General features: G+C 47.0%; 1 protein-coding gene across 1 annotated transcript; it reads left to right on the top strand.

Annotated features, from left to right (window-relative positions):
• Window positions 1-1222: 1222 nt before the first annotated feature.
• LOC118788308 (unconventional myosin-IXAa-like) lies at window positions 1223-27256 on the top strand. Its single transcript, XM_036544267.1, is given in 39 exon segments — window positions 1223-2035; window positions 3585-3679; window positions 4153-4215; window positions 4432-4531; window positions 4878-4978; window positions 5481-5604; window positions 5968-6057; window positions 9794-9910; window positions 11204-11338; window positions 12585-12706; window positions 13271-13412; window positions 13669-13864; window positions 14192-14231; window positions 15308-15347; window positions 15627-15749; window positions 16151-16231; window positions 16372-16482; window positions 16654-16776; window positions 17051-17200; window positions 17877-18010; window positions 19055-20809; window positions 20928-20982; window positions 21332-21529; window positions 22260-22363; window positions 22456-22541; window positions 22657-22841; window positions 22943-23059; window positions 23279-23467; window positions 23687-23734; window positions 23932-24043; window positions 24169-24230; window positions 24494-24686; window positions 24799-24927; window positions 25086-25191; window positions 25446-25577; window positions 25943-26075; window positions 26341-26570; window positions 26692-26816; window positions 26925-27256. Coding segments are annotated over 39 exon segments (7191 nt in total).

Raw genomic sequence — 27256 nt, 5'->3', positions numbered from 1 at the left:
CTACAGCTGGACAGAGCAGCAGCTCTCTAGGTTGCTGTGGGAAGAGGGCAGTTGTTATATCTTTCAGCGGGATGGATAGGATGTCGACTCCAAACTTCTGATAGATTTGAATAATAGGAGGGGAATGAAGCCAGGGAGACTACAGCATCAGAGACTGATCTAAAATACAGAGTCAAATTAAGGTTCTCTTATCAGTCATACATATGTACCCTTTTGCCCTCTGCAGAGATTTTTAATTGTGTATGTTATGGGAATAATAAAGTAGAAGATACAGTTATAGACTGTGTGTATGTTATGGGAATATTAAAAAAAGAAGGTACAGTTATCAGCGATGTGTTATGGGAGAATTAATTTGATGGGATTTTAAATTTAGTACCAAGGTCAGTGCCAGTCTGTCTGTGTCCCATCTTTAATCCTGCCATGTGCTTGGCTGGGCTCAGGGGTTCAGAATAATTTCTGTTAGTTGTTCTGTGCTGAAACAATTGACTGAGTACTCAGCAGCCACTGTGTTCAGCCATGACTCCTGAGTGCTTTAATATTGACAGGATAAATTAACCTGCCGCTTTGGCCTTTTGTTTCGTGCTGATGCGAGTCTCATGTTCATTCGGGTTACGTCACATTGTTCTGAGCTTAATGGGCAGTGCATCTGTCACGGCTCATGTTGTGTGTGTTGCCCTTTTATACAGAGATTTACTGAGGCAGCTCAGCCTCAGTCCTTGGCTCAGGGGTATAGCAGCGGTGTATCATTGGGGATTTGACCCTGCAGCTCTGGGATTATGTGCTCAGTGGTGTGCCCACAATCCTGCACAGCCACCCACAGATAAAATTCAGCTTTTACTCAGATTTGGCCCTGCTTGCCCCCCTGGCCATTCCTCCTATAAAGGGCTCAGCCAGTGCTGCTGTGTGTATTGATCTGCCCTTAACTTACAGTGGTGAGCAGTATCACATGAGGGGAAATTTCCACAGAGGGGAAATTACTGATCACTGGGGAACAAAGAGGGACAATACTGATCATTGGGGCACGTAGAGAGCTAGTTACTGATCACTGGGGCACACAGAGAGGTAATACTGATCACTTGGGTACTCAAAGGGGTATCCCCGATCAGTGTTAACCCCTTCCTTTTCCCTTCACAGTAGCTCATCTGAGATGCTCCACTCCCCTGGACGGTGATGCAGAGGGGGCTAATGGGAATTCTGGTGGTGATACTCATGACCACTCGTGATGGAGGGTGGTGAGTTCACCTTGCAGATCTACACAGGCAGTGTCACTGTAGGGACCATCTACTGCCCAGTCTCCGCCCACAGTGACACCACTGCATCTGAGGTCATTGAGCATATCATCAACAGGCTCTGCCTCGAATGTGGCAGGTGCTATGTCCTGGCGGAGGTGAAGGAGTTTGGGGGGGAGGAGTGGATCTTGAACCCCACAGACTGCCCTGTCCGGTGCATGCAGCTGTGGCCCCGCCCCTCTGCAGAGCGTGGCTGTGGTGGCGGTGAGTTCCGCTTCCTGCTGCGTGAGAAGGACCCTGATGGCTCAGTGCGCTACGGCAATGCACATAGCTGGCCACACACAATGGAGGAGCGACAGCGCCACCTGGTGGAGCGGGGGTTACTGCCGCAGCCGCCGCAGGTGGACCACGACGACCTGTGTAACCTGCTTGACGTCAGTGAGGACGTGCTGCTGGCTCACCTGCGTGGCCGCTTTAGGCAGCAGAAGATTTACACCTACCTGGGGAGCATCCTCCTCGCCCTCAACCCCTTCCGCTTCCTGCCCCTCTACAACCCCAAGTACGTCCACCAGTACAGCAGCCTGCGGCCCGGCAGCCTGGAGCCGCACATTTACGCCGTGTCGCACACGGCCTACCACGCCATGCTGCGCCGCCGCCGTCCCCAGGTCATCATCATCTCCGGGGAGGGGGCCTCAGGGAAGACCCAGAATGCCAACTTCCTGATCCACCACCTGGCCGCGCTCAGCCAGAGGGGCTGCACCAGCAGGGCTGAGCGGGCCATTCTGGGGGCGGGACCCGTGCTGGAGGTAAGGGGTCAACTCCTCCTACTGCAAATGTAGCAGAGCAGGCACACAAAGTGGCTCCTTTTACAGTCCTTTTACATCAGTAAAGTGCAATGGACCTTGGACAGCAGTGCTATTGGTGCACGCTCTTTTGCTGTTTACCCGTATGTGCGCCTTCTGAAGTTTATGCATTCCACTCATGCTCCCAGGCACAGCTTGCAGGCCCGTCTACAGTTTTAGCTAAAACACCTCTAGCGAGGCTGAAATGCTTTCAATTCTCTGTCACTCACAGGTCTCTCAAACTCGACACTCTGTTCCGCAGACAAGGCACAACTGACACTGTGCGAGACAATGAAGTGTCTCATGCCTCATCCTTTAAGTTAGGTGACTTCAGGAATTAGAAGTCATTAGATTGAAAAACGGCTAGGATCATGGCCTGTTTCTGTCTGTGAGGCTGCCTTGAGCAAATATTTGAGCACATATTGTGATATCCCTGCCTGCATAAGCCAAACTGTGATTTTACTGATCAGCTAAACCACACTGTGTACCCAGCTCTAATGCTGCTTAATTCTCAGAATTTTCACGCAAAAAAACTTTGTTAATGTGACATTTTGTTGGAGTTGGAGCTCCTTTTATTGTTTTCATGAAAGATATCACCACACTTTATTGGGCCAGAACCCAGAAAAAATAAAAAAATGCAACACTTAAAATACAATTTTATTACAAGTCATCTTTGGCTTGCTCTGATGTCCATGCAATAAGATTTTTGTGCATAAAGACTTGTCTCTGTTTGCTTTGCATTTAATTCCTAGTTCAAGCCACCTTTCAATACCCTCAATTAAAGCTCTTTTCACAGTATCTAGTAGCTGTGAACTGTGGAGATTTGTCTGTAGACTAGACTTACACTGAAAGGCCACATTTGTTCTAGAGCAGGAAGCCATTAATTCCTTCTGAGATAATATATGCTTGCGTGAGGCAAGTGTGTTTCATAATCCATTTTCAGTTCATACAGTACGTGCACACAGACAGAAATCAGACAGCCAGCAGTACCAGGTGAGTGAGAGGTAAACTCCTGACTCGACCTGCTCAGCTGAACAGACACTTCTCTGAGGACAGGCTGGAAGTGCAAGAGGCTCTGTATTATAGACAAATTGCTCTCTGCAAGTCAGAGAGCTACATCTGTCAGGAATGTGTGAGGTTTAAGTGTATCAGTGCCTGAATGTGGTTACATAAATTCAGGAATGCTTTTAATGCTTGAAATATCACTCCAGACTGGCTGCCTTGGGTGTATTGGTAGAAATCCAAAAAATTCATTTGAATGACTTTGGGCAGCAGCACAGCATAGTAGTCCACGTGTCATCATGAGGTCATCCTATATGAAGCACTTCTGAGCTTAAGTCATCTCTTCAATTGCCTGTTGTGTACTGCTTTTAAACACACACACACACACACAAATATATATACAGTCACGCCCTCATACACGTGCATGCCCCGTAGCCTCTGTCCCAGTATGTACCCCTCTCTTTTCCGTCCCTCCATTCTGTCCTGATGCAGTCTTTTGTTCTCCACGCAGGCATTTGGAAATGCAAAGACGGCTCAAAATAACAACTCCAGCCGCTTTGGCAAATTTATCCAGGTCAGCTACCGGGAGACTGGCACTATGAGAGGGTAAGACTCATTCCCTGACTGTGTGTAATAAAGAGGACACGCAGTGATTGGGACTTCAAGAACAACATTATAGGTAGAGCTACTATATGCTGTCAAGCACTGACTCATAGCAGCCAATCAAAATCTTCCATAGCAAAACAGTACAACTGGTTCATACCCCTGGCATTGTCCTGTGTCTTTCCCCTAGGCTGCAGTGAAATATGGCTTGGAGATTCATCCAGCCAATTGATTTTCTCCTCAGCACAGATTGTTGATTTCTGCTAATGTCTTGAACACTGATGATATGACCTGTTTTAAGTTTCGCACACAAAGATGGTCATGTAATCACATTAAAAACATTGAGTGGAGGGAGGGCATTTTCAATTTTCAATCATCTACTCATATCCTAATGGCAGCATAATAAATTCTGGCAGTGGTTTCTCTCTTATCCTTAGCATCTCCTGACTGGCTGGTGATGTGTGTGTGTGTTCCAGGGCTTATGTACAGAAGTACCTGCTGGAGAAATCACGACTGGTCTACCAGGACCCCAAGGAGCGGTGAGGAAGCAAAATTGTTAGATGAATCTTCTGTGTTAAGGGGAATGCTCTGTGTGGAGATGAATGTTCCATGTTCAGATATGTTCCCATATTTGGCTCAGTAAAGTGTTGTTGTTGACTTTGGGATTTAGCTTCTTACAGGATTAAGGGGTTCATTCTGATACAGCAGAAGCTTGTTGCTGGGGTGACCATGTGACTGTAATTGTTGTTCTCCAGGAACTACCATGTGTTTTATTACCTGCTGGCGGGAGCCAATGAGAGTGAACGGGCGGAGTTCCACCTTAAGCAGCATGAGGAGTTTCACTACCTGAATCAGGTACAGCTATAGCCCATCACAACTTGTCCGTGTCCATGGAACATAAGGAGCTATTCAGATATGGTCTGAAAGGTAGAATATAGAATGCGTAAATATAGGATCTTTTATTCATCCTGAGCAACTCCACTAGTTGTAAGACTAACCCTGTGCCCTGCAGTTCTGCATATCTCTGGCACAGTGTGTGTGTGTGTGTGTGTGTGAGTGAGAGTGTGTGTCTGTGCATGTCCATGTGCATTCACATATTCATTGTCAGCAGTTTAATGAACCTTATGTCACTGCAATATGCCCCTGTGTGTGGTTTGTGGCTGTGGTGAGGGTAACTCTGTCCTCCTGTGGTTGAGATTAGCAGGACTGTCTTCTGGTGGAAGGGGTGGAGCTGAAGCAGGACTTTGAGCGACTTCAGATGGCCATGGAGATGGTCGGGTTCCTGCCCGCCACAAGGAAACAGTGAGTCAGGCTGAGATGCCGTGACGCTGTGACCTCAGCCTCCGCCAGACTGGGACTATTAAACCACAGGACTTCAGTACAGGAGGCTGAAGTTCTCATAACATGGAGAATGGATACGCTGACTGTTTAACTCAGTTGTCTGTAACTGAATGGAGCTTTAGTTATTGTGATATTATGATTATTGCTACTCATTTATTTTCCAGATATCCTTATCCAAGACTTCATGGCTTAGCCTACATTTTTACAAACTATCCAATCATGTAGTGTTGGGGCCACATATGAGAGTAGCAGGGTCCTATGGGATGTCTTAAGACATTTAAGACACTTCTGGTAAATTCAGGGACTTTCATTTTCTGTGCTACTGGCATCTGCTTGGCATGTTTGGCACATCTGAGAATGCCATGTACCGTGGTTTGCTGTCATGTCAGTTGTTGTTTAACTGAAACTAAGTAGGTGTATGGAAAATAGAAGGATGTGCATTCAGTCTCTCCCCCTGCTCCAGGGTCTTCTCTCTGCTGTCAGCCATCCTGCACCTGGGGAATATCTGCTATAAGAGGAAGAACAGGGAGGATTCTGTGGATATCTGCAACCCAGAGCTGCTGCCCACAGTGTCAGAGCTGCTCCAGGTAAGAGCTCCACCCGCAGACTACCCGCTCTGCTTCTTTGTGCTTGTGTTACCCTGTGTTACGCTGTGTTACGCTGTGTTACACTGTGTTATGCTGTGTTACGCTGTTGTACGCTGTTGTACGCTGTGTTACGCTGTGTTACGCTGTGTTATGCTGTGTTATGCTGTGTTATGCTGTGTTGCGCTGTGTTACGCTGTGTTATGCTGTGTTTGAATTACACTGTGTGAATGAGCCTGATGATCTGCAGTCTCCTCTCACTCTCTCAGGCTCTTAAACGATGTCCCCTTGTCTCTCTGAAATGCGGCCCCTCTCTCTGAAAGGTTGTCCCTCTGTATGACAGCAGCTGTGCTCTCTCTGGTCCAGGTGAAGGAGAAGAGGCTTTTTGAAGTTTTGACCACACGGAAGACGGTGACTGTGGGAGAGAGGCTGGTCCTTCCTTACAAACTGTCTGAAGTAAGAGAGGTTTTAGAGCTGAGTGTGTGTCTGTGCTTGACTTTGGCTGTGTGTTTACAGGAGAGGAGGAATGACCGTGCTGGTGACCTTACTCTGAAATCTAAAATGCTCACACTCACTGGTCTGGGGGCGTTGTTAGCCTGGTCTGACATTGTTGCTTGTTTAAATTGAATTGAATGGATATACTTATATTCTGTTGTGCTGGAAGTCGCTCTGGATAAGAGTGTCTGCTAAATGCATGTATTGTAATGTAATGTAAATGTCATGTATTTGTGGAGGAGCTATATCTCTCACTGTTGAATCACCTCCTGGAGTTAGAGGGAAATGTTTCCTGACAGAGCATTCTGCCATGCTGTTGAAAGCAGGATCATGAGAACATCTTACAGAGAACGCCTGAGTTATTCAACCCTGAGGCTTAGTAGCAGACAGACCTCCGCTTGCATCTCTGTAACTCTGGTGGCAGTGACGCAGCCTCACTGGTGTGTAACATGATCTGTGAGAAAAAGCGCATGCAGGCCAGAGGTGTAGACAGGTGTGTGGTACCTCCAGCCACAGCAACACCATTCCGACAGGCACAGAGGGGGCGCTGAGGTGAACAATGTTGTCATTGTTTGCTGCAGCTCCACCCTGCAGGACAGAGATGATGTCACCGCAGGCCCTATGCATGTCTTATGAAGCCTAATTCCAACTAAGAGTTCAGAACTCTTTAATCAGAGAAAGTGGAATGGATGTCTTTTAATGCTACATTTGTGCGTAAGCAGGCAAATTCTTTTCCCATAAAAAAAATTTAAAAATAAAATGTAGAAGAAGAAGAAGTTGCTCTTCAGTGAGTTTGTATGGGTAAGATGTGTGATTACCGGCTCAGGGCTGCCAGTGCCTCAGCGCTCCAGGGGGTTGACCCACATTAAAGCCACAGTTAATAGATGCCAGACATTGTGGGACTGCTTGTCCAGGTTTGTATTCTTCCTGCTGGACTGATGTAATGACAGCAGTCATACTTGCTGTGTGCAACAGTTCTGTGAGAAACAATAGAAATGCCTTCTAGCAATGGAACAGAGGTTCTTTTCATACCTGCCTGTGTCTCACCTTGTAAAACAGATCATAGACTAGGGAACAACTTATCTTTGTGTTGCAAAACATCTGAACACTTGTTCAATGTCTTTCACCCCCTTGTGAAAAATTATTCATAAAGTGAACTCAGGCCCTGCTCTGTTATTTTACTCCATTGTATTTATGTATTTATTTTTCCTACTTCTAGGAAAAAGAAAATAAAGAATTAAGTTATAGACATGGGACAACAGTGTAGAATAGTGGTAAGGAGCATTGCTTGTAACTGAAAGATTGCTGGTTCGCTTCCCTGCTGGGGCACTGCTGCTGTACCCTTGGGTCTGGTACATAACCCAGAACTGTGTCAGTAAATATCCAGGTGTATAAATGGATAACATGTAAAAAATTGTAACCTATGTAAGTTTCTCTAGATAAGAGTGCCTGCTAGATGCTAATAATGTAACTGAAGTGGCAGTACAGCAGAGTAGTAAGAAGCAGGGCTCATAACCGATTCCCTGCTGGGGCTCTCCTGTCAGGATTTATATTTATATTAAATATAAATATAAATATAAATGGATAACATGAAAAAATTGTAACCCATGTACATCACTCTGCATAAAACCATCTGCTAAATGACACTAATGTTATAGAGATGCAACATGAAGTGTCTTAAACAAGAGGAATGGTGCTTGAGTAAAATGAAAACGAATGATGCAGTGGCTTTTACCCCGCTACACCAACCCTGATTATGGAGACAGAGCTTATGCAGGACATCATAGGTCCTTTTGTGCCTCTTTAACTGCACACAGACTCCTGTCAGGTATGCAGATTTACGGCCAGCACAGTAACAGGTTCTCCTGGCTCTCGCGTGATGGTTGTTGAGGCTGTAATCAGACAGCGGTCATGTGATCACAGGCTGTGCAGCTCTGTGTGTCTGGGGACAGAGAGAGTCCTCCCCTGGCTGGTGTTACAGACTCACATGCGTCTGTCATGACGCAGGAATGTGTTGAACAGGATCCGTCTTTTTACGATTCACTGTCCTCTACAGGCCTTATTGGGTACTGCAGCTTACCCATCTGGTGGTGATGTGAGCAGAGACATGGCTAAGTCTGTTAGTCCTTCCTTGCTTAACAAAGTGGAGCATTTTTATCATTCTCTTAATAGATCATAAACACACATTGTGTTATGATGTACTAAGAATGGTACATTGTTTATCTGCTCTCCCTGAATGAGGGTGGCTTCCATAGCTTATCTGTGTGTTATGATGTCATTGTTGGGGCCTACAGTTTTGCTACAGATTTTCTGTTATGGACCTGATAATACGCTCAGTGTGTTCCACAGTGAAATTCTTCTCTCTATCATTGTTGAAGCTACAATTGCTCTGATGTCTCAATATGATTCTTTTAAATAGTTAGCTTCAAAAATATTAATAGTGAGACTATGTTGTTTAAAACAGAGCATCCATATTCAGCACAGGAGCACTAAGAGCACTGGAACCTCCAGTTACCAGCTGAAACCCCCTTGACAGAGGATGGAATGCAGGAGCTGAATATCTGGTCATAATGGTTGTGTGTGATGTCATCACTGGTACCTACAGTTGAGTCATGATTTGCAATGTCGTTGCCAGTTGTTAAGCTGATACTCTGAGATGTATCCCTCAAACCTTACTTCCTGAGTGTGTGTCATGCCTTGGGCATTTGTAGCTCAGGAAGAATGCACTCGTACTGCCAGGTACTAGTGAAGAGATTAATGAGATTAATGGCTCAGTCTCTCATTGCAGAATTGCTTTGACTTTGGTGATATCTTGGAAAAGAATGATGAGCTGCTGTGTTTAAGAATCCCCTACTGACCTCTCCATATTTCAGCACCCCAAGTCTATCTGCTGCTCTGGCAAATGCACTCTGGACTGTCATTGAGAGTACAGTTCACAGTGAGTTGCCCTGTGATTCCAGCTTCCTAGCTCCCAATGAGAGAGTGAGAGAGTAAGAGAGAGACAGATAGAGACAGAGATAGATAGATAGATAGAGAGAGAGAGGGAGAGAGAGAGAGAGAGAGAGCTCTAATAGGATCAGGAATAGATGGAAGAGAGCCATTTTAACACGACCTTATGCTGCCATGTCTTCAGCTTTTCTGATTTAACTTTTTTACTCTTACATCATTTTTTGTGTCATTGACCACCAAACTTGTGATGATGTGGAGTCATTGACATCATGATGCTTGCTCTAATGGTTACCACAAAAATATGTGGGAAGGAGCCAAAGGGACTAGACTGAATGTCCCTGAGTTCACACAACTGGCATGCTGCAGGTGCTAGCAGCTACTGGAGGAGCAGTGACTGGCTACCTGCAGGAATACAGACACAAATCCTATTTCAGCTTCAAGAAAAGAGAGGCTTTGTTTTACTTCTCAGGTTGCAGGGCAGACTATCGTCTGGCAGGGCTGTTCAGATGAATTTCAGTTCAGAAAATGTTTATTTTTAATCTGTTTTATGTAAGTCGCTGCACGGCACTAGATCCTCTTGTGCATTGTCCAATCAGAGCAGAGACATGCTCTGACCGCTGATGGAGCTCTGTGAACACTTTACTGACCACTCTGAGTGGGGGGTGGGGTGGGGATCAGACAGCAAACCAGATTAGGGCACAAGGCTGTGATTCGTTGGGGGAAACACGTGCTTGTCTTGTTTTTGCAGGCTGGTACAGTACGCGACTCCATGGCCAAATCCCTCTACAGTTCCCTGTTTGACTGGATTGTGTTCAGGATCAACCATTCGCTGCTCAACACCAAGGCCCTGGAGGAGCATGCCAAGGTAAGACGCCACCCCTTTCACAATTTGGCGAGCGTAGTGCCTGTCCTATGCTTCCTGTCTGCTGTGGGAGTGGCTGCTTTCTGTAACCACCCCACGATGCTCTTGGTTTGGAGACAGGCAGGAAGCGTGTGCTGATATTAGTGTGAGAGAGAGTCCGAGCCAGATCTGGGTAACACAAGGTGGTTGTGACTGTACGTGGAGCGTCAGGGTGTGCATTCAGAGTACAGTGTTCTTGGACAGATGGAGGTGAAGACCTCCGGTCAGAGGTCCTACACAGCCTCTCTCGAGGATGTGAAGATGTGCACAGTGCTACATCTATTGTATTTATATGTGTAGCTGTAGAGGTTTTATTTGTACAGAGGCAGGAGTGATGAATCTCTCAGAAATTTAACTAGTGGTGAAGGTCTGAAGTCATTTTTATGGTAGTACAATGAGGCCTTTTTATACAGCCGTTGTGTGTTGTTATGTACAGTATATGGAATGTGTCTGATGGTGTGTGTCTTTGTAATGTAATGGTGTGATGGTGTTTGTATTTTTGTAGGTGGTTTGATGGTGATGTATGTGTGATAGTGGAGTATTGTTAGCATGATGTTGTGTGTGCATGTGTGTGTGTGTGTTACAGTGTGCGTGTGTGTGATAGGACGTGTGTGAGTGACACATGCCAATTGTGTATGTGCATGCAATGTGAAATGTGTGTGTGTGTGTGTGTGCTGTGTGTGTGGAGTGAAGCTGCTTTGAGATGTAAAATAGTTTCCTCATTGTTATGGAAATGATGAAATGGTGACAGTTCTCCAAGGTGTGTTATATAGCCACAATGTGGATCTCTGTCTGATGATATGCATATGCATGCGTGATATGTGCATGTGAGTGATGTAAGCAGTGTTTGTGTGTGTGTGTGTGTGTGTGTGTGTGTGTGTGTGTGTGCGTGCTTTATCTTGTAAGTGAGAGTGGGGGATTTTAATGTACACAGAGGTCTGGTTTCACTCAGGGTGCAAGCAGTCCAGTGTGAAAGGTCATTCACATGCTCACCTAACCACCTTCACTGAGATCATAAAGAGTGGGAGCATGTCAGAGGAGAATCTGTCTGCTTTTGGGGCCCCTCCCCGCCCCTGATGTTGAGTAATGAATAAAATGGTGAATTTTTTACTTCGTTTTTTTTTTTTTTTTTGCATCATTTCAGTGGTTTCTATGACACAGCTATGTAGAAGAGCTTATGCTTCCTTAGCTCTACAGTACCTACAGCATCAGCCTGCTAACCCCCCATGCTAAATCCGCTCCCCCCGCCAGTCTCAGACCCTGTCCATTGGAGTGCTGGACATCTTTGGCTTTGAAGACCACGACAGCAACAGCTTTGAGCAGTTTTGCATCAACTTCGCCAGTGAACAGCTCCAGCACTACCTCAACCAGCACATCTTTAAGCTGGAGCAGGTCAGACCTCCTCGCATGCTCGCCTGTTCCACTAGAGGTGTAACTCTACCCCACTATCCCCACACAGTCCATACCCAGCTCTGTTTTTAGCTGTGTTCTGGTGGTTGCCAATCATGTCGTCTCTCTGTATTGGCCAGTGGTTTTTCCATGTATGGTGACAAGTATGAGGTTTGGGGTTTCTGCAGAGTTACAGTCCTTTTCAATAACTGATGCTATTAGTCACAGAGGTACTATAGAATTACAGTCAATTTATGCTTTGTCTTTGAACATGAAAATGTATATTCAGCACCACTGAAATTATTTCTTTGTTTGATCATTCAGTTCAGAAAGGTTCAGTCACTTTTTAATGATTAATTTGTGCCAGCTTTACCCAGCTGTGACATGAATTGTTGTGAAAAAGGTCTCACTGCAGTTTTAATATTCACTACTCTGACAGTTCAATAAGAATAAAATCAAAATTTCTAATGGGTAAATGATTTCAGTAAATAATAAAATAAATGTAAAAATATAAACATCTGTACAATATACAAATATCAAATGAACTGATTCCTCAGAATAGATTAAGGAGACTCCACTTTGTTGCCTGCATAGTGTTAATGCACTCTACTGCAATGGGTAGAGACAGAATCAAAATCTTTGTAGAGTTGCTCCTGTCGCTGTTTTTTTAATGATTGGCTAATATCTTCAGATGAATTTCAGTCACAGCTGCCAGTCACAGGCACACCAATCGGCTGGCAAGAGGACAGGATCACCCCACCCTTACCTGTATCAGACACAGGTCCACTGCCAGCTGTGTCTGTCCTTAAAGCTGTGTGACAGCACAGGGAAACAGTCATACTACACAGGGAAACACAGTCTTACAGCAGAGAAAAAAACTGCTGTAACCCTAACGCTAACCCTAACCCTAACCCTACAACACAGAGAAATGCCGCACAAGGAACACCGTGAAATGAGTGAATAAAATACTGAGTACAGACCACAGTAATGTCTCATTCCACAAACAACTATCATTTAATTTTCTACTATTCTAGTATTATTTCATTACGAACAGATGCATATATTTATGACAATAGTGATCATAATGGTGATAACTTTTCCCATCATCAGCTATTGTGCCCAGCCAGGTGCCCAGGTAGTTGCATGTTGTGTGTGAACTGCATCAGTGTGAAGGTTATTTCATGTGCCTCACGGCCTCTCTTACCTCTGTTTCTTCTCTCTGTCTTTCCTCTCTCTCTCCCTCTCGCAGGAGGAGTACGAGGCAGAGGGAATCAGCTGGCAGAGCATTGACTTCATTGATAACAGCGGCTGCATCGACCTCATCAGCAGGAAGCCCACAGCACTGCTCCACCTGCTGGACGAAGAGTGCAAGTGGGTGCACACACCTGCACACCTCTGTACACCTGCTCACCCCAGTTCCCCTTGCATCAGCTAATGCCGCTGTGTGGCGTGTTTTTCCTGACACGGCACAGACTAAATAGCTGTTCAAACAGCACTTTCCAATGTCCACACTCAATCAGCTGGTCCACACTGAACCAATGTGTGCGTGTGTTCACGCTGTTGAGGAGAAGTCATGAAAAACTCTCCTGACCAACCCAGTTGTATTTGATATTGAGCTCTTGACAAAGGAAGTGTTTCAGAGTGCTTCCCTGGTAAACAGTATAAGCCTGGCGTTTGTCTCAGGGTTCTGCCAATGTTTTCATTTGGACTCGGGGAACATTCTGTGGAACATTCTGACTGGAATTTGCAGCGTTATAATTTCCGGGTCAGCGCCACAGGTTGTGCTGTAAAAAGCACTGAGAGGAGGTCACATGGGTCACACGGTACTGTTTACAGATTTGCTAGTGCATAGTTGTTCTGCGTTGCATGCGGTTATTCTCTGCCTGATTTTTCCCAGAGTGAACTCCAATAACCAGAATGCTCCTGTTCCTTCAGCTTTCCACAAGCCACCAACCAGACACTGCTGGACAAGTTCAAGCGGCAGCACGAGGGGAGTGGCTTCATCGAGTTCCCCACCGTCATGGAGCCAGCCTTCATCATCCGCCACTATGCTGGAAAAGTCAAGTATGGGGTCAAGGTCAGTGTATGTGCAGTGTATGTTTGTACATGTGTGTGTATATATGCATTTGCATTGTTGTTTTTGTATGTGTCTGTATATCTTATCTATTTGTAAAAATAAGGTATAACCTGTGTACATAACTATGGGACCTGTTTCCTTTTTAAAAATTACTATTATTAGTGACCCCTTCCATTTATGAGACTCCTCCCCCTTGTATGGCCCCACCCCCTGTGTGGCCCCTCCCCCACACGGCCCTTCCTCTGTGTGGGTGCAGGACTTCAGAGAGAAGAACACAGACCACATGAGGCCAGACATGGTGGCCCTGCTGAAGAGCAGCCGAAGCGCCTTCATCTGCAACCTCATGGGTGTGGCCCCTGTGGCCACCTTCCGCTGGGCAGTGCTGCGAGCATGTTTCAGAGCCCTGGCAGCCTTCAGAGAAGCAGGCAGAAGATACACAGAGAGTAAGAGAGGTGAGACCATCGCTGCCACACACCTGGAGATAGACACACATGTGCACACACACTACCTCATACATATGTCTGGAGGCAAGCACACACACACATAGGAGACACACATAAAAGAGCTCACCTGTATACACACTGTGACACAGTCTGGCAAACATCTATTGAACTGAAATAAAATTAATTTGACTGGTATTGTGTTCTTTCAGCCTTACAGTGTCTTGCTTGTAGGTTGTACTCTGTATAACCTCTGATATTTTGTTTTTTCTCTTAACAATGTGTGTTTGTGATGGAGATGTTTGTGTGTGTTCTTATCACTCCTCTCTCCGTTTGCAGATCTGCAATGCACTAACACACAGGAGGAGAAATCACCTCGGTAAGACCCTGCACCATAACCACTGCACCTTAATAGAGAACTGCAACACACACACCGAACTGTGCAACTGTGACATCTGTGATACACAGAACCATCCACCCTTGATACACAGCACAACACAGCTCATACACACAGAACCATGCAGGTGTCATACGCGGAACCTCACAGCTTTAACACGTAGCACTTCACTGTTGTATCACACATAACCACACAGCTGTAACACCCAGAACTGATGCTGGTGTTTAACATGACAGCTAAATAAATAAATACATAAATAAACAGTCACTTTACACATTGGCTTGCACCACACTTTAACCCACAGAGGAGTAACAGTGGGCAGTGACATCCATTATTTGAGTGTAGCAGCAGCAGATGTCTTCATTCTGAAAGACACGGTCAGCATTAGGATCTTACAGTGCAAACCCAGATTAACATCGCTAAGCGCTGCACTGGACACACTCACACTGAGCTAATCCAAATCCCCACGTGACCGTCCTGCTTTCTCTGAGGCCTGTTCACAGCTGACTGCAGACCGCAGTATGCTGTGTCCCTGGCTGTTTCACCACCCTGGGTATGATGCTCTGTGTGGTGTTGCCTGTAGAGGGCACTGTAGAGTTTATTTCTAAGCTTAGCTGTAGTAATAAACCTGAGCTGTGGCCATCTCCCAACCCACACATACACACACACACACACACACACACACACACACACACACGCACACAAACACACTATAGAGAGTTAGAATGATCTGAGATTTTGCTCAGATCTCGAGTAAGTGGTTTTATGTTAAAAGGTTTTCCCTGAGATTAGACCTGGTTGTTCCCTCCTTTCCGTGGGGACGGATTTGCGTGATTGTACAGAGTGGCAGCACACAGGGGTTATGTGAGCATTAAGCTCTCCTGCCAGGTCACGGGGGTTATGTGCTATGGAGACTTCTTGAGTGAAACCCGTTGTGATTGTGATTCACATTTACTGTGTGTGTGTAAATGCCCCTCATTGCCCCCTTCACCCCTTTTGCACACTGAAAGGTATGTAACTGCAATGTTGAAAATGTCAGTAAGACTACTCTCTTTCAGGCTGAATAAAGACCACAATGCAAAGCCCCTCCTTCCGAAGGTAAGCCTTTCCCAGGATGTGTGTGTGTTAGGGCTACTCGATTATGGCAATCACGATTATTTTGGTCAATATTGAGATCATGATTGTTTAACACGATTACCCATTGACTTTGGAAACGTCATGCATTTATCAAACTTTTTTTAAAGAAATGTTTTTTTAATAGTGGATTTTCTTAAATGTAATTCAACTGAAAAACAAATTTAAAAAAATAAATGTCAAAAAATGAGATAAATAAATAAAATAAATAATAATGATGTGTGATGTGTTTGCTACCTGTAGCGCCTGCTGGATGTGAAGTCCCTGATACACCTGAGCAGCCTGACGCTGCAGGACGGCGTCACCAAGTCCCTGCTGCACCTGCACAGGAAAAAGAGACCGCCCAGCATCAGCGCCCAGTTCCAGGTCAGAGTGCCCCCAATCCAGCCAATCACAGACACCTTGATGCCCCTTTGATGATGTCATTGTGTGTGTTGGCAAGACTCCCTTTAACTTTCTAATCATAGGTGTTAGCTGCTGGTGAACACTGTGCTGATGATCACTAGCTAATTAGCTAGTGATAGGGCATACTTGCATAGGACAACTATGTTAGATCAGAGCCAGGTTTATATTTTTGTTTGTTCCATGTAGAGGCAAGTAATGTAAGAAATGTTTGTAACTGATCCAGGTCTGGTATAATTATCTGCCCAGACCAGTTCTGTCCTGTTATTTCTAACAGGGCAGGTATATCCAGGTGTGCAGTGGTGTGTTTTTATTTTCACACTGAGATCAATTTAACCCCTTATTCCACTTTCCTCTGTTTGCAGGCTTCTCTGAACAAACTGATGGAGATGCTCAGCCAATCAGAGCCTTACTTTGTCAAATGTATCCGCTCCAACACAGAGATGGTATGCATCTACAGACAGACTTGTCCACTGTAGCAAACAGCCATATGCCTCTGCAAGAGATGCTAGTTATAGTCCACTAATAGTGCTACTCTTTAGACATTTTGATAATTCCAAAGTGAAATATAATCTTTCCTCCACAGGTCCCTCTACAGTTCAATGACAGTGTTGTCCTGCGTCAGCTGCGGTACACAGGCATGTTGGAGATGGTTCACATTCGCCAGTCAGGGTACAGCATCAGGTACACCTTCAAGGTGAGACGAAGCAGAAGAACCCTCTGACTAGGTGCTCTCCTGGGTTCTGAGAGGATTGTGTCGGTATTCTGTATTTTCTTGTTGCAGTGCTTCAGAGACAGTGTCGACAGTACCGCCTCTATTCTCTCTTTAAATAGTAGTGACACTATTTCTCTTTTTTCTGTGCTACAGCAGTTTATCCAGCACTTCCATGTGCTTTTACCTGTGAGCTCCAGCACAGCCCAGGAGAACATTAGGCAGTACCTGCGCCAGGTGGCCCTGCATCCTGACGCCTTTCAAGTGGGCAGGACAATGGTATGAGCCAGGCTGGTGACATGCTGTGTGTGTGTGTGTGTGTTGATTTGTGTGTTTTTGTGTGTGTGTGTTTGTGTGTGTGTGTGTGTGTTGATTGGTGTGTGTGTGTGTTGATTGGTGTGTTTGTGTGTGTGTGTGTGTGTGTGTGTGTGTGTGTGTGTGTGTTGATGTGTGTGTGTTGTGTGTGTGTGTGTGTGTGTGTGTGTTGATTGGTGTGTTTGTGTGTGTGTGTGTGTGTGTGTGTGTGTGTGTAACACACTCCCCCTCTGTGCAGGTGTTTCTGCGGGAGTCGGAGCGGCAGCACCTGCAGGATCTGCTCCGTCGGGAGGTGTTACGGCGAGTGGTCGCGCTGCAGCGGCGTGTCCGCGCCGTGCTGGGGAGGAGGCACTTCATCAGGGTGAGGCGGGCAGCTGTGTGCATCCAGGTGGGTCCTCAGAGGTCAGGGACGCCCATGCAGATACCATGATCTCAGTGGTCAGAAGTCAGCAGTGAAACTGAGGGTTCCTTTTTTCATTGAGCAGAGGGAGCATTTTCATGGTTTTATGTGTCTATGTTCCCTTAAACCTGGCATGTGGGGCTTTGCCTTATTGAACTGGAATAAATGTGATCCCTGTAGCATTAAAACAGCAACTGTTATTCTTCAGTTTTATGAGTTTGAAGGCTACCATTCAGAATATAAATAGAAAATAGAAATTTCCCAGACAGAAATAAAAGAGTAAGTTGAACATTTGAATTAAAATTTCAAATATTGAAAATTCCTGTGTTTCTATTAGAATTATTAAATTATGTCAAAGGTCAAAAAGGCTATTAATATTTTGTTTTGTTTTGCTTCACCAGCTGTTGGTTTTTGAAGCTTTTTGTAACTTTGCACTGCCAGTATATATAGTCTCTAATATTTGTGGTTGGATTCCAGTCATTTTTGTAAATGGCGTAAAATCAGAAAAAACACCTGTCCTATTTATGTATGACTGCATGGATGTGTGTGATGATATCTTCTTGTCAATGTGCAGCATTTTGAGTGTGGAACTGTACTTCATATGTGCAGTGATTGATTAAGCATATGGAATGGATGTGATCGCATTTCCCATGTTCCCTTGTAGCGATGGTGGCGGAGTTGCAGACTGGAACGGCTGGCTATGGAGAGCGCCCCTGGCCTCCAGCAGGGGGCAGCTATGCATGTGCCGACAGCATTACATGAGTATGGGGAGTGTAAGAGGTCCCTGTTGCAGCCGGCGTCAGTCCAGGCAATCCAGAGGAGAAGGCATCTGTGGTGCCAGCCAGGGAGGCATGCCGTGCGGTGCAGTCAGCATGCCAGACGCTGCCACAGGGTGAGGGAACGATGCCACAGGGTGGCCCGCAGGGCACACCTGAAACAAAAAAGGTATGTGTGTTATTATCTGCACTGCACTACCATGACTAGCTGAAAAATCACAACACATTCAGCAGAGGTGTTTGTCATTTCATTTCACTAATTTATCAACAGCATGTTTCAGGGCTCCAGACTAACTTTTCCACTGGTAGCACTGGTGCTACCAACTTTCTCAGTTGGTCACACCAGCACATGATTTGGTCACACCCTTTTTTTTTGGTACAGCATGATATTAATCAGTGACCTTGCATGCTGATGAATAGTTGTCTTAATTCGCATACCCTAGTTTTGCATTGATGTAAAGATTGACAGTGACTCGAGACTTGATATTTGCAAAGTATTTTAATCTGAACATTAAGTTTCCCTCGTACTGCAACCACGGGTACTGCGTTAGCCATTGTGGTTGAAAGTAGTACTTGTTCTTCTTCACTGGCTCAGTCAGTCTTCCACCACAACGGCTAACGCAGTACCCATGCCAGAGGGGCACCAAAACAGCACTCGCTGTTTTGATCATCATGCTGTTTGATCATCATGCACTCGCACGAATGCGTCCACGTGAAATTTTAACTCGCACATTCTCAAAAACGGTTGCATATGCAGGCATATTTGCAACTCGCACTGGTGCACCTAGTTATGAAATTTTGTTGCACTGTCTCCAAAAATGGACGCAAAATGCGACTAAATTGTCACAGTCTGGAGTCCTGTGTTTATGTCAGACCAAAAATCCTACCCAGGATGGACAGCTTAGCTGTCAAGGTTTATTACACCCATGTGGAGTTGGTTAGTCTGGAATTTGATCCTCACCTCACTGCTGTTGCCGTATAATTATGTGGCTGATTTATGGTGTATTTCTTGGTTTTGATTATCTCACATCTGTTCTAACTGCTGCTGCTATCATCTCACACTCAGGTTTCGGGTACTAAACAAGAAAAAGCTGAAACAGCATCAGAAGCTGATTGGACAAAACCGCTCAAAGCCAGAGGACAAAGCCCACAGGATCATGGGATTAGACCTGAACATGTTGCCAGAGCTGCAGAGGAGTCTCTGGAGGGTTGGGAGAGGACCAGGGGTTAAAGATGGAGTGAAGATGGAGGCTCTGGTGGACTCACAGGAGCAAAGGGGAAAGGGACGGAGTACAGAATCTGTGAGTGGAGCTTGGGCAGAGGTAGGAGAGAGGGAGAGCTCCAAGGTGATGGATGAGCCCAATATGGAGAGCTGCAGGATGACAGAAGTGGAGTCCACAGTGAGGGCGTGGCCATTGGAGGAGGGGCCCACAGAAAGGGCATGCCCATTATTAGAGGAAGGGCCCACAGAGGGGCCTTGGTTGTTAAAGAAGGGGCCCACAGAGAGCATTTGTCCACTAGCAAAGGGGCTGACAGAGAGGGCATGTCCTCTAGAGAAGAGACCCACAGAGAGGATGTACCCAATAGAGGAAGGTCCCATGGAGTGTGTGTCTCCATTAGAAGAGGAGCTGATGAAGGTATGTCCATTGGAGGAGTGCCAGGAATCTGCTGTGCTGTTGGCAGAGGGTGTGCCCAGCCAGATACCCCTAGACAGTGAGCATTCCAGTGGGAGCAGCACTGAGGACAGAGTGGTAACTGTGGAGACAGAGGAGTCCAGCTCTCCCTTCTCCAGGCCAGACCAGGTAGATGTGTCTCCCAGCAACCCCAGAACAGATTCTTCCAGCCTGGCTCTCATCCCCAGGCTGCCAGCCCTCTCCATACCTTCTACTAAGAGCACCTGCAGCATGGTCCCCCAGCCCAGCGGTGACCCAGGCAGTGGCATGCCCAGCAGGGAGAGGGGCAGGATCTGTCGCGGGCCGCTGGTGGTCCTCATCAGCATGTGCAGTGACACGGTGCTGAACGGTGTTGAGGTCCAGCCTTCAATCAGAGAGCCCCCTGACCCCGTGAGTCAAGACAGTGAGAAGGACGTGGAGGCTCGGAGTGCTGAAAAGGCAGAGCCTTGGAGGAAGGAGGGGGAGGCGCCTCAGAACACTGAGAGTGTGGTGCCTCAGAACATTAAGAAGGTGGAGCTTCAGAACATTGAGAAGGTGGGGCCTCAGAACATTGAGAGTGTGGAGCCTCAGAACATTGAGAGGGTGGAGCTTCAGAACATTGAGAAGGCGGAGCCTCAGAACATTGAGAAGGCGGAGCCTCAGAGCAAAGAGAAATATGAGTGTCAGCAGCAGTTGGATCAGAGGCAGAGAGAGGGGGATGAGGAGCAGATGGAGGGGGAGGAGGAGCTCCACGAGAGGCAGGGAGAAGACCACGCCCACTCAGAGAGGAATATGCTCAAGAGGACAACAGACAACCTGCAGGAGATCCAGCAGAGCAAGCAGGAGAGTGCAGTGCCAAAGGGGGGACAGTTGTCCCATGCACTGTGCTCTACTCCCGCCCATTCAAAGCAGCCTGCACCATGTGTGGATGTCCAGATTACACTCCACCTGCAGGATGTAGATGGACAGGCTGCATCTCCTGCTGCTAAAACCTGTCCTGTCCCTGAAGAGGGCAGCTGGGTACCCACACTGACCCAGGAGCCCCAGAGGGGTGTGGCTAGAGAAATGCCATACAAGAAGACCACAACTCACACCATCAGTATCAGCATGACAGACAGGCCAATAAGCCATAGCTCCATCCCTAAGGACAACCAGGGTTTGCTCACCAAGTGAGTACTGACCATGTCTTACATTTCAGTTTTAACCTTGTCCAACATTTTATAGCTGTTTTCACTCCAGTGCAGTGCAGTGCAGTACAGACCTCTCTCTGTTCTTGCTGTGCCATAGGTCTGATAAAGACTGTGTGAATCAGGAGAGGTCAAAGGCCATCGGCAGGGGTGAGGTAAGTACAAGCAGCTGTGAATCCTCATCTGTAATTGTGTATTTTCGCTTCAGTGAGAAGGTATGAGTTAGCACCTCTGTAACGGTGTGTTTAGCTGCAATAGAAGAGCCTGTGAGGTAGCAGACCTGCATAAATGTATAAATTAGTGTGTGTGTGTGTGTGTGTGTGTGTGTGTGTGTGTGTGTGTGTGTATGTTTGTGTGTGTACACATGAGTGTGTGGATGTGTGTGTGTGTGTGTTTGTGTAGAGGGTGTGGGAAACACTGGGATGTCTCTCCATTCATATCTGCTGTACTTGAGGTGAAAGCAGGATTTTGTCTCATCTTAATGATTTATATCTGGTTAATTAGGTGTCCAGACCAGTTCATAAAAAGAGACCTCGCATTTCACGAACACGCTCCACCTTGCTGGCCCAAGGTTTAACCCAAGAGAAGGAGGAGGGGTCATATCACATGCATGCCCTGCCCCTTTTGCTGTCACACCCACCCCTCATAGAGCAAGAGGCAGAGAGCAACACAGAGGCGGCCTATCACAGTGACCCTGAAATGGTAATTTAATGGCAAGAGTGCCGCCCCACACCAGCAGAGGGCACTGTTTCACTGCTAACCGTTTCAGCACTTGCTCTTCTTTACTGTATCTAACACTGTCCTGTATGTGAGGAAACAGCCTGCATTAGGATGTTCTGTCTCCTAAAAACGTTAACTCTTTCCCTGCTGCTCTCTGGAAAACAGCACATCTGGCTGTTAATGCCTGCTGTGGTTAAAATGACTAGCTTGAGGGGTCAGACAAAGATGACAACATGACTCAGAAGACTTTCCCCTATACTGAATCTGGAGCCCACATTAATACACTCCATCTGGGTGTCATGGCCACAGGGTGAGGGACACCCCAAAATAACAGCTCAGTGTTCTGTCACTCATTTCTTGGGGTGGTGGGGGTGGGGTGCTCTGTTCCTACTGTTGTCTTACAAGATTGTTTCCTATGTCTTTGATTGATCACATTCACCCCTGCTCATATGCTCATTTAACTTTTCTGTTACGTCTTTGTTTTAACCATCAAATAACCCTGGATGGCACAGAATTTTAACTTTATGCTTGAACTCTGCATTAGGTGCTTGATCTCATGGCTGATTGACAAGGACTCCACCTAGTGCTCTCGCTATGCATTGCTCACACGGTGCCTTGAGTTCCTTGATGGTGGCAGCCCTTTTTGTTAGACTTCTTCTTGCATATTTTTCTCTTGAAAGTGTTTGGTTTGGTCTTTGTCTCTGGTCTCCAGTCGTCCTCGTACTGTGAGGAACAGAAGGTCCTGCAGAAAGCAGTGCTGGCTGGAGGGGTGGGCAAGTCGAGCACACTGGGGAAGCTCACTCCCACAGAGAGCAGGTACCGCCCCTGTGCATCACGCAACATGGAGATGATGGATTTCACCTGTAAAATTTTAATGCTTTACCTTGCGTCTCTGTGTTTGTTGACAGGGTTCGAGAGAAGATGCGTTTTTGGAGGAAGAAGGCTCGCAGGCAGAAGTCAGTAGCCCTGCCAGATGGACACCCCACCCACACAGGTGTGTGTATGAGTGTGTGTGTCTCTACCCTTTTACTATGCACAAGCCCAAAAACATATGCCCCCCCCCCCCCCCCCCCCCCCCCCCACACTGATCATAGCTCCACCCCCTGCAGGTGAGCAGCCTTTGACCCCCCCACAGGAAGAGCTGGAGGGTGTGGAGCTCAGAGACCCCTCCCCCGGGTCAACGAAGCTCCGCACCATGCAGATCAGCATTGCAGGCGAGCGGCTGAGTGTCGACAAGCCCATCCTCACTTGCTCTGCGGACTACAAGAGCATGGACCACTTCCTGCTGAAGAAGGTAGAGCAAGAGCTGATCCCAGACCTGTCTGTGTTCCTTTCTCAGTGTGCGGTCAGGGCAGCATGTGAACTGAATGATGAGGAGTCTTTCTGCCTGTACAGATCAGGGAGCTGGACTCTGAGGATGATCAGAGGGACACTGTAGTGGACATTGTCTTTAAAAAGGCGCTCAGGGAATTCCGTCTGAACATTTTCAACTCTTACTCCACCACCTTGGCTGTGAGTATCCTGCAACATCTCATCTCAACCACTGCTGCATTCACACAGAGATCCCTGCTCCTGATAATGCTAACAGATAGGCTGACACAGTAATGTAATGTAGTTAAGCATTAACATTATGTTACCACTGTAATTTAAAAATGAAATCCAATGGCAACCCCTAATTGTGTAGTCAAAATGTTGGAGCTGAGTTTAATTATTGCTAATTTACTGTTACAGCTGGATGATGAGAAGAGTGTGCGCTGTAAGGACCTGTATGCCCTGTTCGAGCATATCCTGGAGAAGATCATGCGCCAGGAGCAGCAAGATTGGAGTGAATCGCCCGTCACGGTCTGGCTCAACACCTTCAAGGTCCTTTTGGACGAGTTCATGATGGAACACAAGCTCCCGGAGAGCATGCCCTGTAAGGTACGGTGCAGGTGCGGTCAGTCAGGTGTAGAGAGGGTGTGCCTGGCTTGCTGCTCCTGGGTTTAGAGTTAATTCACCCTCACATGCCTGTTAACAGCAGTGCTCTAAACTGAGATATATGTAATCCTGCTCTGTTAAAAGCACCCAATTGTGTAGCAAGTATTACTAGCCCCTCCCTGTGCTAAAAACACGTTTAATTCAGTTTGGCTCTTTTCCCAGGTGACAAAACCTGACCGCAAAACAAGGAGGAGGAAGGACCCAGATGTTGTGAGTATTCTGCCACAGGAAGTGGGCACTCTGTGTGTTCCGTCTGTCTAGCTCTGGGTGTAGTGTGAGGGAGACCAGTGGGAAAACAGGGTACCTCTTTGGACTACCTTGTTCTTAGCGGTGTTTGTTTTCATGTCTGAAAATGTTTAAGCGTTAGAGCTGAGGAACCCTGCTCCCCCTTCCCGTCCCCCTTTCAGGTGGAGGAGCACCTAGGTCACGTCTTCAGGTCCACACACTACAGCATCCCCACCCACTGTGAGTTCTGCTCTTCCCTCATCTGGGTCATGGACAGCGCCTACGTCTGCAAATGTGAGTCTCTTCATTTAGCAGTATATGCATGTATGTAAAGCAGGTGAATGCTGCTTACTGGAATGTCTTTACTTGTGCTCTCCCTTGGTTATGGGCACTACCATACTCTCTCTGTCTGCCCACAGTGTGTCAGTATGCCTGCCACAGGAAGTGTTGCCTTAAAATGACCACCAGTTGCAGCAAACAGGTGAGGAGTAGATTATACCTGGACACCCCTGTACCTTAAGTGGGACAGGATGAGCGCTGCTTTCTTTCAATGCCTGTGTAACTCAGCAACCTAACCTCAAGGACAACCCCACCATGTAGGTCGATGCAACCACCATCATGTGGGCCAACAACTGGGTTTGTCAATGGATTTTAGTTTAGCCTACTGTGACATTAAACAGATGTCATCCACAAGCATGTTTTCTAAAGCAACATCTGCTGTCTGTTCCTGTGCCCTCGGCACAGTACGACCAACAACAGTCCCCAAGACACTTTGGGGTGGAGCTGTCCCTACTGACCACTGAGGAGAAAACAGTGCCCCAGGTGGTGGAGAGGCTGATCAGCTACATCGAAATACACGGCCTGTACACAGAGGGCATCTACAGGAAGTCGGGGTCCCTCAATAAGATCAAAGAACTCAGGCAGAGGCTGGACACAGGTACGTACCTGAGCAGAGACCACACCCTCACCCCTGTGAAGATCATTGAATTATCACAGAGGCAGAGATTGCACATTATAGAACAATTAACGCACGTGCTCTCCATTCTCAGACCTGAACAATAGCAATCTGGACTCCTACAATGTGCATGTCATCACTGGTGTCTTCAAGCAGTGGTTACACAGTCTGCCAAATCCTCTCATGACGTTTGAACTGTATGAGGAATTCCTCCGAGCTATGGGTATGTCTTTGCTGAAAATAAGACATTTTTTCCTTTATAATTTCAGTGCGTAAGATTTCAGTTTAGTAACACACACACTAGTAGAACTGTTGTGCGAGTACATGTTGCAGCATGAGTACCGATGTGCATGCATGTGTGTGTGTGGTGTTGCACCTCAGCCTTGTCAGATAAGAAGGACAGGGTTGGAGCTGTGTTCTCCGTACTCAAGCAGCTCAGCAGACCCCACCTCAGCACTCTGGAACGACTCATGTTCCACCTGGTCAGGTGAGCCTGTCACTCACAGCACAATGCCCTAGGAAATAAGGTAGTAGGTCCTCTAACTGTCACGATCTGTCATCTGTCACATTGACACTGGTACTGACACTATAACACCGGTACTGCAATACTAACACTGTAACACTAGTATTGTAATAGTGACACTATAACAGTCCCACTGTTACAATGACATTTTACCAGTGACATTGCTACCGGTACTGCTACATGGAGACTGATACTACATGTCTCTCTGTGGGGTCCAGGATCTCTCTGCAGGAGGAGACAAACCGCATGTCGGTCAACGCCCTTGCCATTGTTTTTGCCCCCTGCATTATGCGCTGTCCTGACACCAGTAACCTGCTGCAAAGCATGCAGGACATCAGCAAGACCACTGCGTAAGAGTCTGCCATCTCCGTAACACAAATTACAATATGCTGCCAGCGCTGCTACTGTTACACACACCGCAACTCTGTAAAACACAATTCATCACCAGTGCTGTTACTGTAATATATACTATATCCATCCACCGCTGTTGTTACTGTAACACACAATGTACCAGACTGTCAGCACTGTTACTGTAACACAGACTGCAAGAGGCCGCCAGTGCTGTTACTGTAACACACGCTGCAACAGAGCATCAGTGCTGTTAACATGACACATCGGGCTAGTGCAGCAGGAGCAGGCAGGTGTAGACAGTGTGATGGAACCCTGTGAGATCCCCTCCTCAGGTGTGAGTGTGCCACTCTGCTCCTTGTTGCAGGTGTGTGGAGCTGATACTTGCTGAGCAGGTGAAAAAGTATCGGTCCAGGCTGAGGAACATCAGCAGTCTGGAATTCACTGAGAGCAAAGCCCATACCAGGCTGAGTCTGGTGCACAGGTCCCTGGTGAGTGCAGTCGGCAGGGCCTTAGTGCACATCAGACAGATGATCTGGCATTCATGAGGATGTGAGAGGCTGTGGTCTGATAGTTATAGAAAACATGACCTCATTCAGCCAGACAGTCAGATGTGTGTAACTGGTACACAGAGTTCACCTGGGTACCTAATAGTAGGGGTGCAGCAGTATGGTATCAGGGACCTATAAAAGAAGGGCAGCTGTAAAAATGTTCTTTATCCCTGCTCACACATGCAGGGCTGTACATCACAGTTCCTGTATTCAGGGCAGATGGTGAGGAATGGAAGCAAATGGTTAAACAAGGCCCTGTTGTGTGTTACAGGGCAAAGGGCGTTTGTGTGTGACCGACTGCCATGCCCCGTCACCCCCTGTGAGCACCCTGCAGCCTGGGCTTGTGGGCGGGGATGAGGAGGTGGGTGGGGCTGCGGCACTGTCTGACCTGCAGAAGGAAGAGAAGGTTCTGACACAGCAGATCGAGAGCCTGCAAAAGGAGAAGTGAGTCTAACGTTCCGTTTTCTGTATTGCTCTCTTCTGTGTATAGCTCCATTCTGTCTTTCGTGCCTTTGGGTGTTGTGTTGTCTGAGCATGTATGTGACAGCATGTTGCGTGCCTGCAGGGAGGAGCTTACCGTTGACATAATGACCCTGGAGCTGCAGGCCTCCGATGACGAGGCTCTAGGGGGTGAGGCCCCCATTGGGCAGGCGGAGAGCTCTGCCACAGTGAACAGCAATCCAAAGAGCGGTGAGATGATATGCATTCCTCTCTAACTCTCTGTTTGCCCGCCTGTGTATGTAAGAGTACGTGATGGCATGTGTGCGTGTGTACTTACTGTTCTCTAATCTCCCCCAGCAGTGAAAAGTCAGAGGTCAGAGGGGTGGAGCCATCAGACTCCAAGGAAACACCTGAGTTCCAGCTCCTCCTTCTCCCTGCACTCCCATCTCCACTCTTGTTCCAGGTCACCGTTGTCAGATGTGCCCCAGTCCATACAGCCCAGCAGCACCCTGAAAAAGACCTGCCCAGTGCAGGAGGACACAGGGAGGGTGCAGTTTACCTCTAGCCCAGAGGGGGTCAGACTGATACCCATCAGGAACTCACCCCAAAATCAGGAGCACAAGAGAAATCCTGACTTCAGTTTGGCACAGCAGGTGGTGCTGTATGGCAACAAAGAGTTCATGGTGTGA

This window comes from Megalops cyprinoides, chromosome 13 (genome assembly GCF_013368585.1).
Source record: "Megalops cyprinoides isolate fMegCyp1 chromosome 13, fMegCyp1.pri, whole genome shotgun sequence".
In the NCBI taxonomy this organism is placed as follows: Eukaryota; Metazoa; Chordata; class Actinopteri; order Elopiformes; family Megalopidae; genus Megalops; species Megalops cyprinoides.
Note: the sequence above shows the minus strand (reverse complement) of the source record. Positions and strands in the feature narration are given on the sequence as shown.